The sequence below is a fragment of the Manis javanica genome, chromosome 1, assembly GCF_040802235.1.
Source record: "Manis javanica isolate MJ-LG chromosome 1, MJ_LKY, whole genome shotgun sequence".
NCBI classification, from domain to species: domain Eukaryota; kingdom Metazoa; phylum Chordata; class Mammalia; order Pholidota; family Manidae; genus Manis; species Manis javanica.
Window position 1 is genome coordinate 10597006 of NC_133156.1, and position 24631 is coordinate 10621636.

The window sequence follows — 24631 nt, forward strand, 5'->3', positions numbered from 1 at the left end:
TCGCCCTCCCCAGGAGCCGTGCCCATGCTCAGTGCAGCCACACCTGGGGAGATTTGTGCCCCCTGTGCCAGGTGTCTCCCTGCCAGTGTTGGGGAGCAAACCATGAAAGAATTACGGCTCTCAGAGCCCACATTTTGTCATTATTTCCTAGGCAGCGCCCAGCCAATGCCGCACCATCCGAACACAACAGGCTCCTGCGGCCGACTGGGCAGCAGGGCAGCGGTCTGTGGGCCTGGCCTGGGGGGCGCAGGCCGATTAGGAGGCTGTGGCACGCTGTTGAGGACAGGACCAGCGAGACCCTGGCAGTGGCAGTAGGGAAGGAGAAGAGCACCTGGACAGGCGGTTTCCAGAACAGTGTACACTGCTGGATGTGAAAGACTTTCTAAATCATTCTATATTTTCCTAGGAGTTGAAATACAAAGTACTTATTATTGCCATCAGAATGAATGATGAGACTGTGGTTTCTCAGCTTAGGAGTAAAACTATTGGCATGATAACAATGCTTTGTACTCAAGTTGTTACGTGCTGTCGGCTTACGTTATGGTCATTGTTGGCGTTTACACTGGCCTCACACGCTGGCGTGGTGACGAATGGAGCAGTGGAGTGCATTCTGGGTGGTGCTTCCTCAAAGGAGAAAGGAGCTTGGCTGCCTGGGAGACTGTGTTAACACACGCAGTGGGAGGCAGGCTACGTAGCGGGAGGTTTGCCCTGAGAAATAATGGTCTCAGTTGGACGGGGAACCTAGCCTGTGTCTACACACGTCAAGCAGAGACTTGACTTCTGCAACCCCATAGAATGGGAATTCAAGTCAGAAAATGTACCAGCTGTGATGATGACACTCAGAAACGACCAAATTTCAACTTAACTTCATACTGTCAGCTAATTGCCAAATAAATGCTATCACAGACTTCCTTGACTACCAAACTGTATGCAGCTTTGGAAAGAGTTTGATTCTCTCCGGTAAAAATACAAACGTAAATCAAGGAGGGAGAAGAGGCAGAGGGTAAATGTCACCAGCACTGGATCTGCTTCTCCGGTGGTCTGTCCGTCTCTGGTGTAAATGCTGTGCTGGGCTGGGGGGCTGTCGCTGCCTCCTTCCCACCCCGCCTTATCCCTTCCTCTCAAGCAGGAGCATTTCTCTGCCCATGCTGGCAATGGAGAGTGCCCAAGATACTCCTCTGACTGTCACCAGCCCACCCGCATGAATGAATGGAAGTCAAACTAACTTACCCACAAAGACAGTTCTCGTATGTCCACGTAACTGTTCTATTTCCTGGTCATAAGTTTTCAGTAAGGGAAGACCACCTAAATAGTTGCAGTAACCAGACAAACATATGTATTTATAAGTATAGGTTTCCTCTCTGTGTATTCCTTTCAGGCTGTCATCTCTATTAATCTTTTTTGCATGTAATTTTAATATATAATATCTTTGTTCAATGTATGTATTTTGTTTATTGGTCATTATGTAGTTCATAAGTTCAAACTGTGGTCTTAGTGCTCAAGTTGCTAAAGGCAAATGAATTATACTGTTTGGTTCATTCTCTCCAAATACCTATGCCAACAAGACTTAAGAAAAGCCTTTGAAAAAGTTGGAGAAACTTTGGAGATTTTGTGAAATAAATTATACTCAGTTGTGAGACTCTCAAGGTCTGTATTCTCAGAGCCATCTCTTCATAACTGACAGATAATTAACATTGTTCTTACTTGCCTAAGAAGGTTTCTTTCCTCAAGGATTTTCTTAGTGGCTTTACCATGTCACTCACAATATTCCTTGAGATTTAGTTATTTTGCCAATTGATGCTTATTGTTATATAAACTTTGAAATACTTAAATCAAAGTAATAGTAGCTATGTCTTTTTTATAAGAGCTGCATCTAAACTTCCAAAGAGAACTATTCGGGTTTGTTTTCACTGTTCATTTTCTTCCTGAGCTTCCCAGTGCTTTGGGGATGTGTTATGAGGACACATACACAGAGTCAGTGGTAAGCAGCTCATTCCATTAATTTATTCAATGGCCTATCTACTATGCGGGTGGTTTCAATTAAGAGACAACCCATGTTCTGATAGAATAATAACTATAGTATGAGGTCCAATGCCAAATAGTAATAGGAGAGAGGATGAGTAACAGGTAATAGGAGAAAGGAACACTTGGAGAAATTTTACTGTGGTACAGCACCGTGCTAACCCTTTACGTGCATTACTTCATTCAGTTGTCAGGAAGAGCCTGCGAGGTTGGTACTGCTGTTCCCTGAGTTCATCAGTAAGGGAACTGAAGTGAGAAGCCGGGATCTGGACCCAGGCTGTTGACTGCTGTGCTCTTAGCCATTAGAATATGCATTGCTTCACAGTGACTGAAAGCCAGAGCTTCCAACACAATCCTTATTTAGGATTTCCTCTGTGATCCCCCAGAAGCTAAGTACCTAAGCTCATCAGTGAGCAATGTTTCCAGGTCTACAGAGCCCCAACATATGGGGCAGGGCAGGCCTTGGAGTATATTTTCTATTTTAATTCTCACTTAGTAAACTCAGGTTCATGTAAACACAACTTGAATATGCTCTACATGTGTGAGCTGTGTACCACTAGAGTCTGCTAATTCAGGTTGATATTTATGTATATTAATTTATCCAGTCATTGATAATCTGCTTCATCAGTAAATCTAATAAAAAACAACTATCTTCTATCTAATTAAAATACTGATATTGCCTTCTTTAACCCATTGATTCATAATAGTGTTCTGTTAGTACCAAACTATTAACAATTACCTTATTTCTCTTTCTGAGATATGGTTCACAGTGACTTTAGTTAAGATTGTCTAAGAGTAAAGATGAAGTTGTAGATAAGTACTGACAGACCTATTATTTAAAGAAGTTTCTACTTTTCTAAGTACATATCTCTTCTGTTATAAGAAATTCAGAAAAATGTTTTGATGAAAGCTTTACAGGATACAATAAAGGACTTTGATTCATGTAACTAAATGTTTTCATTGCAAGATTTGGACCATTCCTTCTATAATTCAAATAATAATAGAGTAATTAGAATCATTTTAGAATATTGGCTATAATCATATCTTTTAAAAAGTCTCATAATAGAGAGTAATGTTTATTAAAAATCTAAAGGAAATTATTATTGAAATAACTTCATATGAGAGTATAAGATAAACATAAATGTAAAGTACACTCCTAAGTCCTAAGTTCTTTATATTTAAGAATGGATATAATTCTACTCCCCCTCTCCCTATCCGACCCCACCCCCAGTTTCAAGAAAAAGATTTTCTTCATGGTTTCCTCTCAACAAACATGGTAATAGGTTGACAAAGTCCATAAAACAGTGATGGGCAGGCAGCCCAGAGGCAAACAGAAGTTGATCAAGTCAGGATTGCTGGATGGAGAGAGGACTCAAATGACTTTCAATGGGGCATCTCAGCATCTCCTGCCCTGCACTGCTCTCAACAGCCCGGCTAACCCCCATCCCATAAGCCACAGCTGGCAAGCCTGTCATGCCACTGAAATACATTCTGGATTTCTTTAGTTCCAGGGATATCCTTTCAGCTTTTACACTTTATTTATACATGGTAGCCTTTAGCTGCAACTTGACCAATTGGGAAATAAAGATACACAAGTTTCCTTCTTAGGGGTGGGTTCTGATTATAATGAAAACATATTTGTGAATCATCTGTATTAGCATTAAAAGCAAGCTGGAGCCGCCTCCGGGTTCTGCCTTGATTCACTTACATTTCTATCTTGAAAGGACCGCTAATTAGGGCAGTGTCCAGAAGGGGACTTAAAAGGAGGAATCCAGCTTAGATGTTCTGGATTTATAAACAAATGTTACAGCATTGCTCAACAAAGGAAAAAGGAAAAATGCTTGCATAATTGTAGTGGCTTCCATGTGCTCTCAGTTCAAAAAAGACAATCAGTAGAAACAGTTTAGGGCACTAACTTGGAAACTCAGCCCCCAGAGCATGTTTGAAAGCTGCTGGGTCCTCATGCACACAGCTGGCTGTTGCGGACAGAGGTGGGAGAAAATAATTCAGCCGATGTTTACCAATCTCAGATGCTGGTAAACACAGATGTCAAACCAAAATATATGTATTTACTTGGGTGAAGTTTCAAAAGTAAGGTCAGAATGATTCATTAGGAAAAATGCAAATCCATAACACAATCCTTCTATCACTCATTTGAAAAATAGTACCTTTCTTAATTTAAATAATCTTGTATAAACAATGGAATCTTGCTTAATAGTTATCATGATTACTGTTTTTTATAAACTCCTTCTGAGTCTTGCTTCTCTTATTTTACTTTGTGACTTCACATTTCATAATCACATTTTGGCTTCATTTTAATTCAAAGATTGGTCCAAATAGATTTGTAGATCACTAATTTTTTTAAAATCATGCATCTATTAACTATCTTCTGGAACATTGAAATTTGCTTTCTGGAACGAATCCTGCAAATAAAATATCCTGATGAACCATAGTTATTTAAGAACCAAAATTCATCCCAGCAAGTTTTGGTTTACTACTTCTTTCCTGAAACGCATTCTTTTCTAGGCTTCCTTGACACCATTTCTGCTTGTTTTATCTCAGAGACTAGCTCCTCCTTTTCTCTCAGATTTCCTAACTTCAAATTGTATCTGTGTCCCACCTTCATCTTTATTTACACTATACATGTACGGTTTGTTAACAGTCCCTTGATTCGGGGTATTATCTAGGCACTTGTAGTTTTCAAATTTGTATCTCCAGTTAGAGCCTCTCTTCTGCCTCGTTGCTCACATGTCCATCCAGCTGCCAACTCAGCAGCTCCACACAGATAGATAATAGGATCTCAAACTTAACACTTTAAAACATAATTTTTATTCCTTACCTCTCTGCTCCCCCTCAAATCCACTGTCCCTCAAATTTTCACTCTCCCAAAAGATTGGTAAATAGCACTGTAATTTGCCTGCCCAGTGTTTACCCCCAAAACCTCAGCATCATTGCCTTTGACTCACTCTACTGGCACCAAGCCCGCTATCAGTATATCCAGTTGCTCTTACAGGTGTTTCCCATATATAGCCAGCTGGGCACCTCTCCATGGCTATAGTCCTACCCAAGCCATCACCGTCATTCTCTGGACCACTGAGCACCCTCTCACTTATGTCCTCCTCTCCATCCCTCTGCACCTAGAAACTGTATTTCTGTTTTAAATTAAGTCAAGTTATATTCTATATGTTAGAATTACTAGAATTTACTGGTCTCTGCAAAATTTGAAGCAGTAATTCTTCACACTCCAGTATACTTTTTGCTCTAAATGGTTGGAAAGAGCATAGCATAATTTACCAAAAAATATCCAAAGTTTTAGAATCAGACAAAGCAGTCTCAAATCCAGATCCAACCAACTGATGGTCGTTTGAAATGAAAAAAAAAGTACTTACATATGTTTATAGACTTCTTCATCTCTAAAACCCTTACTGCAATGGGCTATTGTGACATTCTGGAAGGAGTAACTGAAGGGCTGACCCTCCATAGGCATGTGACATGCGGTAGCTGTGATAGTGTCGATGATAATTTGGATAACTTTCTACAAGAAAAAAATTATGGGCTCCTGTCATTAACAGTTCTCTAGGTGCTCAGGTAATTTTCTCCATACTTATCAATAGTTTTAGGGGGAAGGCAGTAAGTAAAAATGTAATTAATATGCCCAACTTGATAAAATGATAGGTAGGTTAATCGTTCCCTTTATCCAATTTGCCCATTGGTTTCTGAAATTGATGCCAAAGCAGCCTTCATTGGTAAATGACCTGAAAGTCCCCCCTTCCTAGCTCTTTGGTAGTCCATTGTGAACTGGTCATAGTTACTTAGGCATTGTTAACTAAGATTGCATTTGGCATATGGTAACTAAAATAAGGTCCCTTTGTGATGAGCCCATGAGGAGCTAATGAAAACTGACCAGAGAAGGCTGCCTTTTTTTCATATTCATTCTGAGGTTATGTCCAGTAATCTTCCAGGGCTGTGTATTGGCAATCTGAGCAACCCTTGCTTTTTCATGTATACTCAAATTAACATTACATAAAGTAAGAGTATGTGCATGGAACCATTATTGGCCCCAGCTATTTCCATCTGCACCATGAAATATATAAAATGTCAGGTGGCGACATGCGCTGGGAAGGAGAAGAAGGCAGGGAAGGGGTAGGAAGCACGGGGAGAGACTGCAGTTTTAAACTGGTGGGGAAGCCCCACTGAGCGGGCGACGTGCGGAAGGACCCGTGACAGCCGAGAGAGCAGTCTATACACAGCAGCCCAGCAAAGAGCCTGCAGGCAGGCGGGGACGGGGAAAAGGGCTGTAGGAGGAGCGTGGGCAGGGGTCAGCTGTGGGGAAGAGACGAGGTCACGGCAGTAATGGCAAGCTCACCTTTCGGACGTGTTGAGTTTAAGATGCATCAGCGTCCAAGAGGGATGTTCAGCAGGCTGTTGGATCAATGAATCTAGAGTCAGGAAAGCAGCTCAGACGGGAAGTAGAAATTTCAGTAGTGAAATATAGTTTCCTGCTTAATCTTGTTCTTAATATCAAGGCCATGCTCACTTCTGTAGGGACAAACCAACCAGGCCACAGAGAGGTCACAGCAGAGCTGTCGGGTGCGTGGCAGCAAGCCTCACCTGAGCTCGCCTGCCCTGAGCGCGCGTTAGTGCCCGGGGCCTCCGGGGCGTCCAGGTGTCTGCGTAATGAGCCATCAACCTTCCCTAGAAGAGGGGGAAGGTCTTGTTCATGGGCAGGCTGGGAAGTGGTGAGAGCCAGCTTTGGGAGACCTCTTTGCTCCCTCCTGAGCTGGCCCTCCCTGGATGGCTCCTTTTGCAAGGAATATCCTCTGGGGAAAAGGTCTTTGGTTTAGTAGGGTTTACACTTGGCCTGGTGGGAAGTTGGAGGGCTTAAACACACAGGGAGATGGACAGCAAGCAGAGCCATGGTCACACAAACAAAATCTAGACAGGGTCACTTCCAGCAGCCCCTTGCGTGGCCATTCATCTCCCTTTTGAATCCAGCCCTTTCAAGTTTAGTCACTGCCATAAAGCTCCCTCTCCTCCAGCTTCACTGACACCCCGTCATTCTGTCCTGTGTGCCACGACCGGCAAGCTGCTCATCACGGCTCCTTTGCCACAGCAAGGTGCACACGGAGGCCACGGGTGCGGAAACGCCCTCGCAGGGCAGACGCACTGGGGCGGGGCTCGCTGCCGTGCACCCCCAGCAGCTCTGCTGTTAAGGAAATCCCGTGACCTCTCTGTGGCCTGGCCGGTTTCTCCTCCAGAAATAGCATGGCCTGGACATAAGCAAACCTAAGTCACATTTTGCTTATCATTACTTAGTGGAATGTCTTACTTGCTCAGAATCCACCCACATCCACGGAGCGGTGTGGCCCACGGGGAGCATATATTGGACATGCTTCCATGTCCAATTCAAGCTCAGTCACTGCCATGAAGTTCTCCTAAAGTTCCCAAAAATTGCCATAAAGCAATATTAAACATGTTTATGAACTAATATCCTTTAAAGTGGATGACTGGGATATGATTCCTATTCGTCCACACCCAAGGGTTACGGGCCTCTCCTGGTGGCAATAAGAAACTTTCATCAGCGTGGCCCAGAATCATTGAGCCTAGAAATACCAAGACTCAGTGCGCTAAGATGATCGCTCCTGCTATCCTGTTTGATTCAATGCTATTAACCTGGAAGTTTCTCTCTGGTTCTAGCCCCAAGTTTTATACAGGGACCAGCGTGGTCCACCGAAAGGGAGCAGAAGGCCTGGTCCCAGTTCTCAGGCTGCTGGCAACCTTGAGCCATCTACTGGAAGTCTTGGTTTTCTCATTTATAAAGTGAGGGTCATCAATGAGCTTTTACTGCTTTGCATAGTTGTTAGGAGGTTGAAGTCACTGCAGGTGTGTAAGTAACGCCCAGGTGTGTGAAAGTCCACAGAAGTCTACAGAAGCAAGTGTTCCCTCTTCAGTCAGCCCTGTGGCCAGAACTGGGCTCCTAATTTGCAACATCTGAGGTGTTCCTCTTCTAAGACTCTTCCGTGACTAGTCAGAATCCAGTGACACAGGTCTGTGCAATGTATGTTCTCTCCAGCTACATTCGGAAGCTCTCTAGGGGGTGGGATATAAGGAGACAATCTTTGCAATTTGGATTTTCACACCTCAGTCACACTCCGAAGAGGGTACAAATGGACTTTATAAATACACTTGCCAGACTTTACAGGGAACTTCCATTTTTCTCTTCTTCTTCAATCCAGAGTCTTGTTCAGCTTATTTAGTGCCTCATCGATGTCTTATTCATAACAGAGACTCCGTACAGAATTGTACAGCTGATCTGGAGTCCAAAGGAAATGTGCACAATACAAGACTGAACCTATCTAATGTAATGTAAAACTTAAGCTAGGAAACAGCTCTCACTCTGAAGCAAATTGGCACAGGGTTGCATTAAGAGTATCGTGGAATTTAATGATTTAATTGGTTGGAGTAAGAAATGCCTATGTGTTCCAGAAAAATTAAAACTTTCTAAAGACTGTGGACATTCCTATTTGCAGTTCTTCAGAAGCACTGTCAGAATCCTAATAAGGTATGGGGCAAATTCCTTGCAGGCATTCAGTATGCTCGGTGAACTCTGGACACGGAGTGTGGTCAAGGCATGTGGGTGGAAAGAACCTCAGTTACACTGCAGCAGCCACAGGTCAGCAAAACAATACTTCTTAGTTTGTAGTGGACCAGTCCTTTTCTGAGGAATTCTCAGCAACCTCTCAGTAAACCAGAACTTACAGAGTGGAAACCAGTTCTTAGAGCTAATACCAACTTCCCCATCACCCTTTTTTTAAACTGCTCAAGTCAAGAAGAATGATAAGAAAATAGGCTTTTCACAGGAACTTATATGAACGTGTTTCTGAGGTTGTTGGAAACATCAGATGCTCTTCAGCCCACCTCCCATAGCTTCCAGATTTATGTGTACACTGCAGTCCATGCCAGTCACCCTAAAGATGATCAGTCCATTTCCCATAAAGATTATTTGCTGTGAGTGTTGTCATAAACTTGCACATAGAAACAAGAATCAGAAATGGGGTTTCAGAGACCTCTCTGAGGGGCTGTTTGAATTAACAAGATAACTTTTCTTATAAAGGTGTCAAAAATTGAGAGGTGGAACTACTGTATCTTTCTTGTTACTCTTAAGATGCTACTGCTTGGGAAATGTATAAGGGCTAATTTGAGTGTACTTTTCTTTAAATTGATGATATTATGGCAACTCTATATCCTAGAAATTACAGTATTCGTACCCTACTGAGGAAAGCCATGTATGAATAAGACTTTTATGATCATCTTGGGGAACATAAATCCTGAAGCATACAGCACCAAATTAAAAATTAAATCCCTGTAGGGGAATATTTTAGCTGGTTTATAAGTTAGAGTTCTTTTCATATTAAGGCAAATAAGTTGACTAATACATTCTAGAAAGACTTTAAACAATAAGAACTTAAAGGATTCTCATTATGATCCTACCTTAAATTGAAATCCCCATTCTACTAGGGTTTTTCTGAATATCCAATAATATGTGAACTGCTAAGCTTAACTTAAATGATTGAACATAGAAACTCAACTCAAATCATGTATTAGGTCTCAATTTGATGGCTACTATTTGATGGAAAGTTTCAGCTAAGGTACCTGATCACACACTGAAGTAAGCACCTTTCTCACCAACATGAAGGAGATGGCAGTTTTCTGCAACTCCACCATTTGGTCCAAAGAAGTGATAAATTTCCCAAGTCGTTTCCTTTTCAATGCAACCTACTATTTCACTTGCATAGGATATAAATTCTTATTCAGTGATTTATCTGTCAGTGTTTGTACAGCTGTGCCTGTGTCCTTACACCCTCCTGTGAATTTATCCACTAATAGAGGCTATTTCAGACTTAGATGTGATCTCTGTCAGGTCAGGAGTGTAATTTGTTTAACTTCCCGTATGTTAAACATTTAATATGTGATTATTGTAGTTTTCTGCTTAGCCATGTGATGAAATACTTCTATGAATATTAAACATGTTTATGAACTAATATCCTTTAAAGTGGATGATTGGTTATGATTCCTATTCGTCCACACCCAAGGGTTACGGGCCTTTCCTGGTGGCAATAAGAAACTTTCATCAGTGTGGCCCAGAATCATTGAGCCTAGAAATACCAAGACTCAAAATGTGCTAAGATGATTGCTCCTGCTATCCTATTTGATTCAATGTTATTAACCTGAAAGTTTCTCTCTGGTTCTAGCCCCAAATTTTATACAGTGGAAACTAGTCTTGGGGTAGGGCCTTGGGGATTTGCAGCCAGGGACAAGAAGAAGGTACAGTGATGAGTTGCTTGCATTTAGGTGCCGTGTCACACAAATGTAGACACAAACCCTTCATCCTAGAGTTGTCATGTTTGTTATCCTAGCTGTTAGCCATGTGTGGCTAATAAGCACTTGAAATATGGTTAGTCCAAAGTAAGATGGTGCTGTCATTGTGAAACCACAGTAGACTTTGAAATTTGTGTACAAAATAGAGAATGCAAAATATGTCATTAACAACTTTTATATTGAACACCTGTCAAAATGATAACATTTTAAGACGTAATAGGTCAAGGAAAATAGATAAATTTTGCATTTCTTTTTTAAGTGGTTTCAAGATAACTTACAATTACATGAGGGATGCACATTCCCCTTCTATCAGAGGGTCTGGAGTGACCCGTCAGCGATGGGGGTAAGGAGGCACCCCTGAACAGTGCTAAGGAGCTGACAGCACCCACACAGAGCAGGATGGGGGCCCACCTCTTTTTCTCGACACTTTCTTAACACATTACTATGCCTGCCTCTCCAAAGAATAACAACAGTATTGGTATTTTCCCCCCAAAACTTAGATGTTGTTAGAAATTTAACAGCTAAAGTATTAAAAAATGTTTACTGTCTGAGGAATTGGGGATGGATTGTAAGGTCATGAATGATCCCACTCCTGGTTTTTCCCAACACTTGCCCAAAGGCAAACCTTAGATCGTCTGTTTTAAAATGCAAACAGTATGCCAAGTACTGGGAGACAGAAGGAAAGATGGCAGATTCCAGCTCGCAAACAGTCCTGGTCTAAATGGGCCAAAAAGCACATTCCTGCAACAGAGTGTGTAGGGACAGAGGGGTGGTACCTCTGTACATATTGGGGTGCAGGGTGGAGGTGTAGTATTAAAGAAATCTTCTAAGAGGAGAGAGCGCTTGAGCCATCTTAAAATACCACCCCCTGGTTTTCTGGAGTTTTATTTATTTTGCACGAAGGCCATTACCAAAGGCGGCCACCAGGTTCAGGGCTGGCACCGAGGCCCTCGGGTTGCTGAGAGCGCGCTGATTCCATCCTGTGGCTTCCAGGTACCAGCAAGGTCAACCTCGTGAGGATCCCGTCCACAGCCTCCAGCCCCCGGGACGCAGCTCTGGCCGCTGTCATCTGCAGCGCCCTGGCCACCGTCCTGCTGGCCCTGCTCATTCTCTGTGTCATCTATTGTAAGAGGCAGTTTATGGAGAAAAAACCCAGCTGTAAGTTTTGAGCCGTTTCTGTTTCTCAGCATTTTGGTGAAGTGAGTTTGATCCTCACTGTCCTGTGAGTGAGTGACAAGAGAGTGCGACTTGAATAGATGAGACCCGGGTAGCGGCCAAAGGGACAGAGCGCACGGGAAGGCAGCCCTCGCTGCCGTCTCTGCCCAGAAAGGCACACGGCAGCCACATGGTCCTTTAGACAGACATGGAAAAGGCAAGGGTGTCCCCCTGCCACTAGGCAAAAATAAACATTGTTCTTATTCCTGGCAGCATAACTCTACATTTTGAGCCTTCTTGACAGATTATTTCATATTTGTGCCTCTGCATAAGAAGAAATATTTTTAAATGTGAATGATGTCATTTTTTTCTTTAAAAATACAAAAGCTAGCACAGTACAGTCTGCTTGTGAAGTTGAAGGGCTCCTTTATAGAGGAAACAGTCCCCACTGATGGCCTTCTCGCCCCTCCTGCAGGGTCCCTGCGAGGCCCGGACATTCGGTACAACGGTTCTGAGCTGTCATGCTTGGACAGACCCCGGCTCCGCGAGCCTGCCTCCAGAGCGTGCTGCCAGTGCCACCAGGACTCGGCCCAGCCCTGCGGTAAGCTGGCTGGCCGCGGGCCGCCAGGGGGGCCGGGCAGCTGACCAGGGGAGGTCCCTCTGCCTGGTTTCCTAAATAAAGCTTATCTTGTTGGTTTTTCTCCACTGCCCCCCAAGTTTTGGATGTTTTGAGGCTCTTAAGTATTCAAAAGAAAATAAGCATCTCATTAAAGTCCTAGAATTTGTCAGCAACTTTTTAAGCAAGTTTGCCTTTATAGTTTTGGGTCAGTCCATTTAAAATAGTATCAACCTTCGGGAGAGGAGGAGTTTGTATCCTTTCTTGTCTGGCGGATTCAAACTGAACGGTAATATGTCTATTTTAATGTCTTCTTGGATTTCCTCAAGCAGAGAGTGGAGGGAGATCTGTGGCTGACCGTAATTGCCTCTGAGACTACTGACAAGAACGAAAGTTTAGGGAGGTCATTCCAGTGGAAATAGGTCTCTAACGTGGGCAAAAACGGGCAAAGGTACCAACTTTTCCCTGCCATGTATTTATATTCATCAGCACACAGTCCCCTTCTCTTTCTGCTCCCGTCCCCACCACCTCAGCGAGGGAAGCGCCCCCCTGGAAGTCTGCCCTGCCCTCCCCCCACCTCTCTTACCACTCTTGGGGGCAATACTAATGGCGCCATTGGGTCCCTTGGGACCCTTTTTTTGTTCTACGTTAAGTGTCTCCCGAATAGACCGACTCACCGTCTTGGAACTGTCTGATTGCTCTTTCCAAGAAACTGGCAGGATTCAGGTTTTCAACCTAATATGGAACAAGAAGTTTTCGACATCATTAGTTTTCTACTGATCATTGCTGTCTCTTCTTTTAGGAACGGCTTAAGAATGAAATCACAGGATATCACATGGTGTGTGAGGGTCTGTTTTGTCTTTGCATAGATAACAGACTCTCAGACAGCTACTGACAGTAACTGCTTGACCCAAAATGCTCCAAGTGCAGTGCACCGCGTCTAGAATCAGAGTGAGCAGGAATAATTTCTTGAGAGAAGAACCCAAGTCTCACATGTAATAAAGCACAGCTTCCTGCACAGTCTGCCTCATCTTATCTCTGTCTGAAAAGAAAGATGAAATACACAGGTGGCCTTGGGGCACTTCTTCCTAGCTGAGTCCTAAGGTAGGAAGGGGTCTCTCCAGGCTAGTGCCCAGGTTCATAGAGCTTCTTCGAGTCACTGCTTCCTCAATGCAGCACCTTACTTTCCTTTAACTTTTTAATGTAATTTCAGACTCATGAAAATGTTGAAAGAATAGGACAAAGAAGTCCCTCAGACCCTTTAACCAGGGTTCCCAAATATCAGCATTTTATCTCATGTCCATATATTTGCTGTATCATTTTTATTTCTAAGTATGGTGGAGATGTATATATTTTTTTCACTTCCATTTAAAAATCACATATGTTGCAGATATGATGTCCTTTTTCCCTGTAATATTTCAGTGTTTCTTTCCTAAGAACAGGAACATCCTCTTACGCAACAGCACAATTGTTAAAATCAGGAAATTAGCAGTAACTCGGTGTTGTTCTATAATCTACAGAGCATATGCAGATTTTGTGAATTGTCCCAATAATATCCTGTATAGTTAAAGAAAATCCCAGGTATATAACTGTTCCATTTAGTTGTCAAATCTCTTTATTCTCTTTTCAGGTGGAATAGTTCTTAATCTTTCTTTGCATTTTGCGACATTAGTATTGGTGGTGAGCACAGGCCAGTCATTTCGTAGCATGACCCTCTGTCTGGGTTTGTCTGATGGCTCTTTATTACTGGGTTTAGAAAAGCCACAGAGGTGACGCCATGTCCTTTGCAGTGCCTCATGTCAGGAGGCACAGCGCGTCCACCTGTCCACTCCTGGCCAAGTTAACTCAGGAGCTTTGTTAAGGTGATGTCTGCCAAGTTTCTCTCTGTTTTCTCTGTAATTAATGAATACATGTGGGAGACTCTTGGAGGCTATGTAAATACCCCCATTACCTTCCAAACTGCTGCCGTCTGGGGGGTATCAGTCTTCCCTGAGTCAGGCATCACTGGCGCTTGACAAACACTGGTTCTCTAGGTCCATCATCCTCCCTACATTAATTAGCTTCCTAAGATAAGAAACAAACTTCCGCTTCTTCTCCACTGATTTATTTTAATTAGTGTGGGCTCAAGGGCCCCTGTTCAGTAGGTCACAGTCCTCTGCTGTCATGATGTTGATGCTCAAACCTTCCAAGGTCTGGCCTTCAGGCTGGCTTAGGTGTCATTTTAACATGTCCCCATTACTCTTTCAGCACTTTATTAATTTTGGCACAAGAAGAAGTTCCGGACTCATCTGTACTTCCCTGCTTAAGCCGTAGAACCAGGCATTTCTACAAAGAACGGCAGAGCCTTTGCTTTTAAAATAATTTTGAAGTGTCCTACTGTGAGCATGGCACGTTTGTCGGGTTAACTGGTGCTGGCGGCGGGCGAGGCGCCCGTGACCGCAGGGCTGTGTGTACGCAGAGGGCACCGCAGGGGAGCTGCTCTGAGACACTTAGATGAAGGCACGCTGGCCGGCCATCCCGCTGAACACTGGTTTATAATGAGTCCCAGTATTTAACATTCATTTTTAAAAAGGGAAATAGTAGTTTCCTAACTTCTTTTCCCCTTTATAGAAGGAAAGAGATTAATTCCTCATGGAAACTTTGGATACCCACCAAAACATATGCATATGTAAATACATAATTTCTTCATGTTGTCTTCTCTCTATGTATGTATGCCTTTATATTTGTCCTTAAGCCTAGTATGTTTATGGTTTTATAAAATCAGAACTAAATGCGTATATATATATATATATAGAGAGAGAGAGAGAGAGAGAGAGAATTCTAGAAAGCCTTTTACCGAATGTTGACAGTGTTAATTTCCAGTTTATAGGATTAGGGAAGATTTATTTTGAAATTTCTTATCTAATCTTATTTTAATTTTTGTCAATAAACTTGTATTACCTGCATGACCAAAAATGCCCACTGCTTCAGTGAACATAATGGTTTGTAAAGCTATGTGCACATAACTAGTTATTCCTTAAGGTACATTCCTGGCAGTAAAAGGAAAAAGTGTGTGTGTGCACGTGCACACTGAGTGAAAGGGTTCCAACCCTTTTATGTGACTGTTATATTGCTGGAACACCCAGTGAACTGTTGTACTATTTCTGCTGTTACCACAGTACCTGAGAGTCCCGTTTCACACGCCCTCACACAGACTACATTATTACTTTTCATCATGATTTTTATTGTGGTAAAATATACGTAACACAAGGTTTCCCGTTTTAACCACTTTTCAGTGCACAGTTCAGTGCCATGAAGCCCATTCACACTGTTGTGCAGCCATCAGCACTGTCCATCTCTAGAACTTTCTCACCTTCCCAAACGAAACTGTCCCCATGAAACAACTCCCCGTTCCCGCCCTCTCCAAGCTCCTGGCAGCCACCCTTGGACTCTCTGTCCCTGTGAATTTGACGGCTCTAGGGACCTCCTCTTAGTGGTTCGTCATTTTATGTTACAGATAATGAGAAAAAAAATTAACTCTCATGCCCCCTTACCCCAAAAATGTCACTCAAAGGAGAACGCCCAAATTTGCAAGAGCCTTCTTGAACGGGTAGTAAAGAGAGAGTTCCCAGAAAAAAGCGCTGGGCCTCCCCTTCTGCTGGCTTTCCTAGGGCCTGTGCACTTGATTCCGTCCCTGTGCTGTGACGAGGCCTGTAGCACCAGCCACGTGACTCTTGGCTGTGGGGCACACTCCCAGGCCGCCCTTCAGGAGAGGTAAGTGGGCATATTCCCTTGTGCAAATAAGCATTCTACTAATTTACCAACTTCCATGTGAAACTATGGGGGCATCACTTTTTTAGTATTATTAATGACATTCTGGGAGTTGAGGGGGCAAATCTTTGCCGGGAATTGGGTTAACTAACTCCCTTGGGGTAACTGATATCCAGTGCGGCATTCTTTATATTTAATACTCCATTTGTTTTAGTTTTGTCTCATGCTCATGATTTGTGACACTTCTGTTATCTGTCAGTAATTTCTAATATGCCATGAACTCATAGAATGTTAGACCCGGGAAATTGCATGTTTTAGACCTCGGATTACGTATGACTATATTGATTAGTTTTAAGTAAATGGGGCAATCGGACTTCCTGTATTGAAGCAAGTTTATGACAAAGGAAGCACTTGAGTTCTGACTTAATAAATTGCCGTTTCGTCTAGAACACTTAAAGGTACAGCCGGAATGTTGCTCTGTAGTGTGTTTTTCCTCCCTGTGGAATACTGAAAGCCTTTTGAACACGTGTGCAGAAACGCGGGGCCCGTCCGGGAGACGGCGCCGGCTGGCTTCGGTCCCCTCTCGCGGTCCGTGTGCGGCGAGTTCTCCGACGCCTGGCCTCTGGTGCAAAACCCCCCCGGCGACGACGGCTCTTCCTGCGGCTCCTGCCCTGAGCTCGCTGGAGAAGACGCTCATTCTCTCAGTCCAGAAAGTGAAAGCCTGGCCTCCTGGGATTCACGCAGCGCTCCGGATTTGGATGGTGGAACCCTCCCCGTGCAAGCTCATTCTGAAAACGTCACAGAAACCCCTGACTCCCCTGGGCAGGGCAGCGCACTGACCGAGCCGGTACCCACCCACTCGGGGCACGCTGGCGGCGAGAAGCCAGCCCGATCCCGGGAGCGGCCCCGCCCCTAAGCCGGCCCCCCCGCCGCCCCGCCGGGTAAGGCCGAGGCTGCAGCGCGCCCGGGGCTGGGACTTGCGCAGAACGGAGCTCTAGTTCCGCCTCACGGTGTCGGGGAACCTGATGCAGAGGGTTTTCCACTGTTTATGGCTTCTTTCATGCTATAGGAGGATATATTTTAAATTAAGTTTGAGTCCTTTTTTTTTAATTAACGCTAATCTATAAAACTGTAAAGGGCAGCTGCAATCTTTATTCTTCTTCGTAAATCCAGCTACTTAGCATAGCGCCGCCTGCTCTGTCGCTGACTGAGAGTGAGGGGCTAGCTTGGGGAGCATCTTGTAAACAGTTCCTCGCCTGCATTTTCCCTGGGATTTCTTAACCCAATACTCAATGCACTTCGTTCACTGTGAAGCTAGTGAGAATTTAGATCCCCCAAGCTACTCCGTTCCCTTCCCTCCCTTCTCATTATTGTTTACTAGATCATTCCGCCTCCACCAACTGATCTGTGGCTGGACATTTATTCTCAGCTGTGATCTGGGACCAAACAGCGTAAGAACCTTCCAGATGGAAGGGTTTAAAATCCGGTTTGTGGGGAGGAGGTGAGCGCAGGGCGAGGAGAAGGGGGCGCTTTCTCCGCCGGGCAAGGATGTGGCCTTTGCTGAATGTGACTTATTGTTTATAAATACTTCCTTAGTGGAAGCATGTACGTTGTTGGTCTGCATCCTTCTGGAAGCATGATGCCAACCTTGAGGATGAAGGGGCAGAGTCACAGCGAGAGCAAGGCTCCGGGCCCCACGAGACCCCTCCCTGTACAGACGGCATTGCTCCCGCTCCCGCCTTCCCTGTCACCAGGCAGGGCCTGTCCCTGAGGACGCTCCGAAACATGCTCCCCCTTCCGCGAGGCATTGCGTCCTTGTCTGATAATAGAAACAGCCTAAAGTCAAAGGGCAAATGGAGATGTGTGTTCCTTCTAAGAACAGTACAAGGTTAAATACTGATCTGAGTCTGCAGCAGTAGTTGTTTTGTTTTTTAACTACAAAAACATTTTATAGGGAATTCCATGCAGAAAACATGTGTTGGCTTTGGAGGAAAAAAATGTTGTGTATCTCAAAATAAAGGTAACAAAGAAGAGGTAAGCAAGGGGAGGAGAAATGAACAAATTAGGTAGCTTTAAAAGAGTACAAAACATACCTCTGTAGCTGGGAAAGATTGTTCACTCACTTTTTCTGTTGAGCCATCCCATAATTTTGTAACTTTCACGATATGAAGAAAAGACTTAGGAGTTAGGCAAGTTGAGTGTAGGTCTTAAGAATGGGTTTTGGCTCACAAACCTTCAGAGGCAAGACTGCAACAGAGATTTTTAAAGTCTTAAAATTAAATCTGAATCATATTTTCATGACAAGATCCTGAAGTTTCTTTTTTAGCAAGTCAGTTGCTTTTGATGATAAATTTGTGTTACTTCACAAATATCTATTATATCTTCCTGTATATTTGCTGTTCAGGCAAAGTCTGAGTAGCTAGCCGATTGTGTTACCAATGATGAGCTACAGTTTTTCAGTGTTGTCCATAAAAAGAATTACCACTCAGCTTAATTTTGCAGCTTGTCCCCAATTTTGTGATGTAAGTTCTGAGACAAAGGAATGAAACATCTTCATGCCCTCATATCAGAACCAACTCATTCTCTACCTTTTTCTGTTTAAACATTGTTGGTGATGTGGGGGTAGGGTTGATAATCATGATTATCAATTACCATTATATGAATGTAAAAATGTAGAAGGTGAAACAGTTTAGTATATAAGCTTGGTGTATAATGACATTAATTCCTTTTCAAGGACAGTTGTCAGGGTAATTGTGATCTACATGAAGATGCTTTCACCTTTATTTTGAAAAGAAAGTTACAGTTACATCTAAAATGAATGAGAAAATGTTTATTCAAGTTGTACAATGTAATTAAAGAAAGTTTTTATTAGCTTTCTAAGATGTGTTATCTTATAATTATTAGATAATTTTGGTAAAATAATATTTTGAGCCCATTTTAAGAGATAATCTTTTTACAGATTCTGAAAGGCACTTTCTCTTTGATTATATTTACTGAATGCATGAAAATTGACTAAAATTTAGTCCCCAAAGAAAGTAGACAGCAGCCACCCCTGCACATCTTTGGGAGATGGGACCTCTTCATCACGAGGGTTGGCTGAGTATTTAACTCAACTAGTTCTGTGTTTTCTTCAATCCATTAGATTCCAAAAAGCTATTCAGACTCCCCCTAACAGGCTAGTTCTCCAAGACAGAGAACATACTTCTCATAAATAACTTCCCATACTTCTCATAAGAAACTTGATCTCAGCAGCTATAAACCAAAGTAAAGGACTTCTGGTTTCTCGAGTTCATGTTCAGTTAGCCTGGCTGCCTGGCCTGGGCTCGCTCATAATTCAGGAAAGCATACAGTATTTCTGTTTGAGAGATGTATGAGAGCACATATAGCATAGTCGCCCTTTTATTTATGTAAGTGATTTACTTCTATTTTGTTTTCAATGAAACTTTAAATTCCTACCCAAGCATTCACTTCTATTTTCAGGGTTTTACAACTCTATTCCCCATTTTCTTTCTAGCTTTACTGAGATATAACTAACATATAATATTGTATAAGCTAAAGGCATACAGTTTGATGATTTGACACTTGTATGTATTGTGCAGTGCACAACGGTGCTTTGTTTTTACTTGGTGAGAGGCTCAGATTTCTAGCGCATGATGCATTTGTTTCCGGAAACTGTGTTTTTACACAGTAGTTTTCTTGTGGGTGGTTGAAGACCACCCAGAATCTGTTGATGACAGTGTAGTTCAGGAAAAAGCAAATAGGTGTGAGAGAGCCTTCTCTAGTTTGTATGACTCCATTTGAATCAGTTTCCCTATACACACCTCCCCAGAAGGGAACAAAACTACGATATTTGGGAGAGTGAAGTCAGCCTGTTTACTTACAGGAAAAGCTTTTTTTGGTGGTATTTTTTAAGCAACATTTTAAAGGTCAACCTGACATAATAGAAGGAATGGTGGAAAGGACACGAGATGAACCAAGTCTTGGTTTCTCAACCTATTAAACTCTATTTTTTTCCTTATTGGCAAAATGATTATCATTTGCCTCCCACAGTAATGTTAATGTAGTTATTATTGTATCGATTAATTAACATATTTGATAAAACTATCTCTTATCATCAAGAATACTTGAGAAGCTTCTATTGACAGATAATCTTATTAGATCTAGGATAGGAAAAACTTGTTTTCCATAATATATCCAATACGTCACCAATGCCAAATTAGTGGTAAATATGTTAATGAAAGATTACTGCCAAAAACGAAGGTTTTTCACAGTAATGTGCAGTTTGTTGATGCCTCGTCCCTGCCTGATGTGAGGTCGCTGCCCGTTTGTGATAAGAACAAATCTAAGGGCTGTACTTTGCTGAGGGTATTTGTGAAAAGTGTGAGTGTTCCAGGAACATTGCTGTAGGAGAAATCTCATTCCCAAACTACAGCTCAACTTTCTCCAGCAGTTTAACAGAAGTTCTCAATTCAGAGACTAAGAATGGCCCTATCCATTAACCATCTTTGGTTTTTTTTTTAAAGGAAGGACCAAAAGATCCTAAAATCTTTAAAGGGGTGCAAATTAGCTTCAGATGTTTGAATGAGGTTGAAAATCAGCAAAAGAATTCTTTGTTAATATGTTTTATCATTATGGGTCACATTATCTTTTAAGCACTATTTGCAAATACTGAACGACCATGAGTTGTCATGAAATCTTTATGCTGAGCACATGCACACATGGATATTTGAACACCATTAAGTGAGCTTCTTGTTCATAGGCTGTTAAATTCATGCGTATTACTAGTAAAAGCAAGCACAGTAATTTTTTTGCAATTACAGGTTAGCCCCTTTAATTTGTAAAGGTATTGTTTTTAAAGCTTTCCTTCTGTTGCTGTTTTAGGACGCTTAAAGGACTTGCTTTTTTCTGCAATGGAAGTGTACAAATGGAACCCAAGGGCACTCACTCCTCCGCCGAGGCTTATAGACTGAGCACAGTCTGGATCCTGCATGGCTTCTGGGGAAAAAAAATAAATCTGAACCAAACTGATGGCGCTTTAAGCCTTTCAACCAGTTGCTTCTGAGCCAGACCAGCTGTAAGCTGAAACCTCAAGGAATAACAAGAAAAGACTCCAGGCACTCATGATACTTTGCGTCTTTCCTAAACAAGAAGCTTCTATGCCTCAGGCGTGACTTCAAAGACTGATGGGTCGAGTTTGCAGCCTACGAGACTGTGGGCACATAACAAGAAGCAGAAGTGCATTCTGGCGACTTTTCATGGTGAATGTGGTTTCACAAGACTGCAAACCCCAGAGCATAAATTTTCACTTACATTTTCTTTCCAGAAATAATTTCATATCGCCGATTACCCTACTAAAAAGTCAATGTCAGATTAGCTACCGAAGTTTTTCTGTAGGATGGGTTCAAAGGTGAGTGCTTCTATTTGATGAAGGTCGTTTTTCATCATCTAAACTAAAGCTTAAGAGGTTAGAACTGGTTTCATACTGCCTGCGTGAATCTTGGGTTTATTAGGTGAAGTTAACTGGCCTGACTAGAAATGAGAGGAGCACAGATCTTTTCCAGAATGGACACTTCTAACCGCAGCCCACGTCCCATGAACACCTGCTGGAGCTGGGAGGACGAGGGGCCTGCGTTAAGGAACGTGGTGGCCTCACGTCACTCCGTGAAAATCACTCAATGCACATTACCTAGAGAGTTTATACAAAGGTTAGCATATTTCTTTGAAAATCAGTTGAAATGGAAGCATTTGTTACTTCTGTCCCCCTTACTGCGCTTAGAAGATCCAGAGTTTTTTTAAATAGAAAAGTGGTTATTTATAAAGATAATGACTTTATTCTTTGGCCTGTGTCTTATACTAACGGCTTTCAAAATGCCAACGTATCAGGTTCCCCTACTACTGAAATGCAACACAAGTTAAGTAGTCTTAGAAGACTCCACTACGTTTTAAAACCAGAAGAAAAGCATGTTTGTAGGCAGTGTTCAGGTGAACAGGGTGTAACTCATAGTGTGGTTTGACCAGGATGTTCCAGGGTTCCCGCCCTTCGTGTAACTTGCATTAGCATTGTAATCTCCTACCTTAGCCCGATGATGCTGGAGCTAAAAGTGTGACGCTTCTATTAATGCGCTGCACCCACTAGAATTGTTTCTTGAGCTAAGACAGAAATGAACCCAGTTCAGGCAGCTCATTTGCTCTTAATCTTTTTGCCCTGGAGAGGAATTAACTGAACAGGATTTGTTTCCTACCTGAACCCACATGATCAGATCTGGCCTTTGTGTTTTAACTGAGTACCATGAACTGTTACATTTGCACTTAAAAAGAAATAGACCTTTAGACATCATTGTGTCAGAGTGCACTAAAATACTTTGTTTCGGATTTGCCCCATCCAAAGTGCCTTTTATCTCATTTAAAGTGAACATTACAAATCTGTCATTCATAGGACAGTTTTATCTTCTCACTTATTATCCGGTGCTTTTCTCTCTATGCAAGACAGTAAATCTAATGAGCCCTCTTCCTGTGGATGAACGTTTCTTTACCCATAGTCTTCGATTCCAATATCTAAGTGTTCTTTTGCCTGAGTTCGGTACTTCTCATGACCTCAGTTCCTTTAACCAACATGGGACATCAGAGTGTTTCATGGTAACCCGCAATCCTTTGTGTCTAGCTAGTGCCCAGTCACAACTGATTGATTTTTTTCTTTCTTTCCCCGCTTGCTTAGATTGCTCTTAAGCTTTGGACTCATCAACTCTATGAGCACTGCCTTTAGGAAACTTGTGAAATATTTAGGATTTGACCATAAGATGTCCATGAAAATGCAAGTTACAGTTTCCCCAAGGGGCTTCGCGTGATGCACATATGTGTGCCGTTGTTTGCAATCTGACCACTTCTGTTAAGACAAAGGGATGATCAAAGTAGATGGGGTTGTGCTCCTTTTTATAACCAGAATGCATTTTTCATATGTAGACCCCTTATTAACGTCAAAGACCACCACTTAGCTGGAAAAAGCTAGATAGATGAGAATGAGACTTTGGCCAAAAATCCAGAAACATCACTTTCAATCAGTAGAGAAATACTGAAGGTTGAAAGCCAGTTTCATTTGATACTGTATTTACAGAATCCTGGGTTATTTTTATCAAGATGACATTTTACCACCACCAACTGCAGAAACATAAAAATGTATTCTATACTCTTTGTGAACACTTGAGAAAAAAACTCCAATTTGCATTTCATGTTGGGATATCCTACAGCACTCAGAGGGACTCAGCTGTGGGGTGCTGGTGCCCAGAAACAGTCATCAGCTCGTAGCAGGACTGGGAATGTGAACCACGGTGACATTTAATGCTGTGGAAACTCATCGACAAGAATGAGACAAGGATTTGGAAAATGAGCAACCACATAAAGGCATGGTTTTCTAATTTTGTGTATATGGAATATATTTTTCAAATACAGATTTTTCTACTTTAGATAAAATGTTAATGTTGCTCTTACATAGGTTAAGCACTGTTGTCTGTGCCAGTAAGAAAAAGAAAAACTGTCATTGCTTTCAGGTAGTCAGTTTGAATCACTTTGGATATCATCACTATTTTTGCATACTGGAATTTATAAATTTGTACATTTTCATTTTCTTATGCAAACAGTTTTGTAATCTTTTTTTTAATTTGTAAATAAAATTGTTCCCTGGTGTCCCTATTTCCATGTGCACTAGGGAAATGACTGGTGATGGGAATAAGGATGTGTTTTCCCCTCTTGCCGTCCATGCAGAGGTCTCTGTAAGTTCCGATCCTTCCCGTACAACTCTCTCTGGCCCCTCAGACTTTATGAGGGCGATTTGGAAATCCTCACGAGTGACCTGGTCATATTTCACAGGCATATCAAGCTACTGAAAAATGCTCTGAGTTACTTGAGAAGCTTTGGTATCAAGATTTTATTATGATCTCTTTTTTTTCCCCTTCATTTTATGACATGAAGAGGGACCAACCGACAGAGAAGTTTTATATTCCTTCTGTGGAGGTCAGTGGCGCTGTCCTGTGGAGGATGGTCCAGGGGAGGGAGGAGCTTGCACAGGGGAGGGAGGAGCTTGCACAGGGCAGCTCTGGTCCTGGTGCCTTTCTGGTTTCCCTCCCAGCTGCTTACCTCCCTTCCTTCTCAATCCCATTCTTCCTTCTCTTCCTTCCCCTCCATAAAGCGTTTAAAGTTACTATTAGATTTTAGGAGAGGACTTTAATCTTCCTGGAAAACGATGGCTGATTTAGAGTGGCCGTGTCTCTCACTGGGTAGTCTGTGGTGTTCGATGACATGTAGGCAAAACTGCAGCACTTCCAGAATCCCTCCCCTGGCCTTAGTGCATCTCCACGTCAATCGGTGTTTCCAAGGGGTGGAGAGAACAGCCATCTCCATGTCAACAGGTGATTACAAGGGCAAAGGAAGGCCTACTGAGCCGGGGAGGTGGGTGGAGCTCTGTCTTCTGCCACCACGTCAAGAGAGACACAGGAGGACTGCTTGTAAGAAAGAAACGGGTTTCTCCCACTTTATTTCTTTGACTGATTCAGGTTTTCAGTTTCAAAGGTATTTTGCCCTGGGATTTTCCCCCCGGAATTAGAGGCATTAGCCTCTGTCCCCTTCCACACCCACCCACATACTGGCCCCTCGGCTCACATGCATGTCTCCGACATCCATGCACATCAGTAGCTCACGGGTACCATCAACTCTCAG

At 42.6% G+C, this 24631-nt stretch overlaps 1 protein-coding gene across 10 annotated transcripts in view; it reads left to right on the plus strand.

Annotated features, from left to right (window-relative positions):
• The window catches only part of TNFRSF19 (TNF receptor superfamily member 19), an 81790-nt gene extending 58182 nt beyond the window's left edge, over positions 1–23608 (plus strand). For 7 of the 10 annotated variants that reach the window (XM_073227411.1, XM_037001903.2, XM_037001906.2 and 4 more), the window contains 5 exons: positions 11395–11559; positions 12032–12157; positions 15823–15925; positions 16457–16863; positions 20804–23608. In XM_073227411.1, coding sequence (XP_073083512.1) covers positions 11395–11559; positions 12032–12157; positions 15823–15925; positions 16457–16838 — 776 coding nt within the window. In that variant the 3' untranslated portion in view covers positions 16839–16863; positions 20804–23608. The other 3 variants (XM_037001909.2, XM_037001908.2, XM_037001910.2) reach the window with 3 other exon arrangements.
• Positions 23609–24631: the final 1023 nt, after the last annotated feature.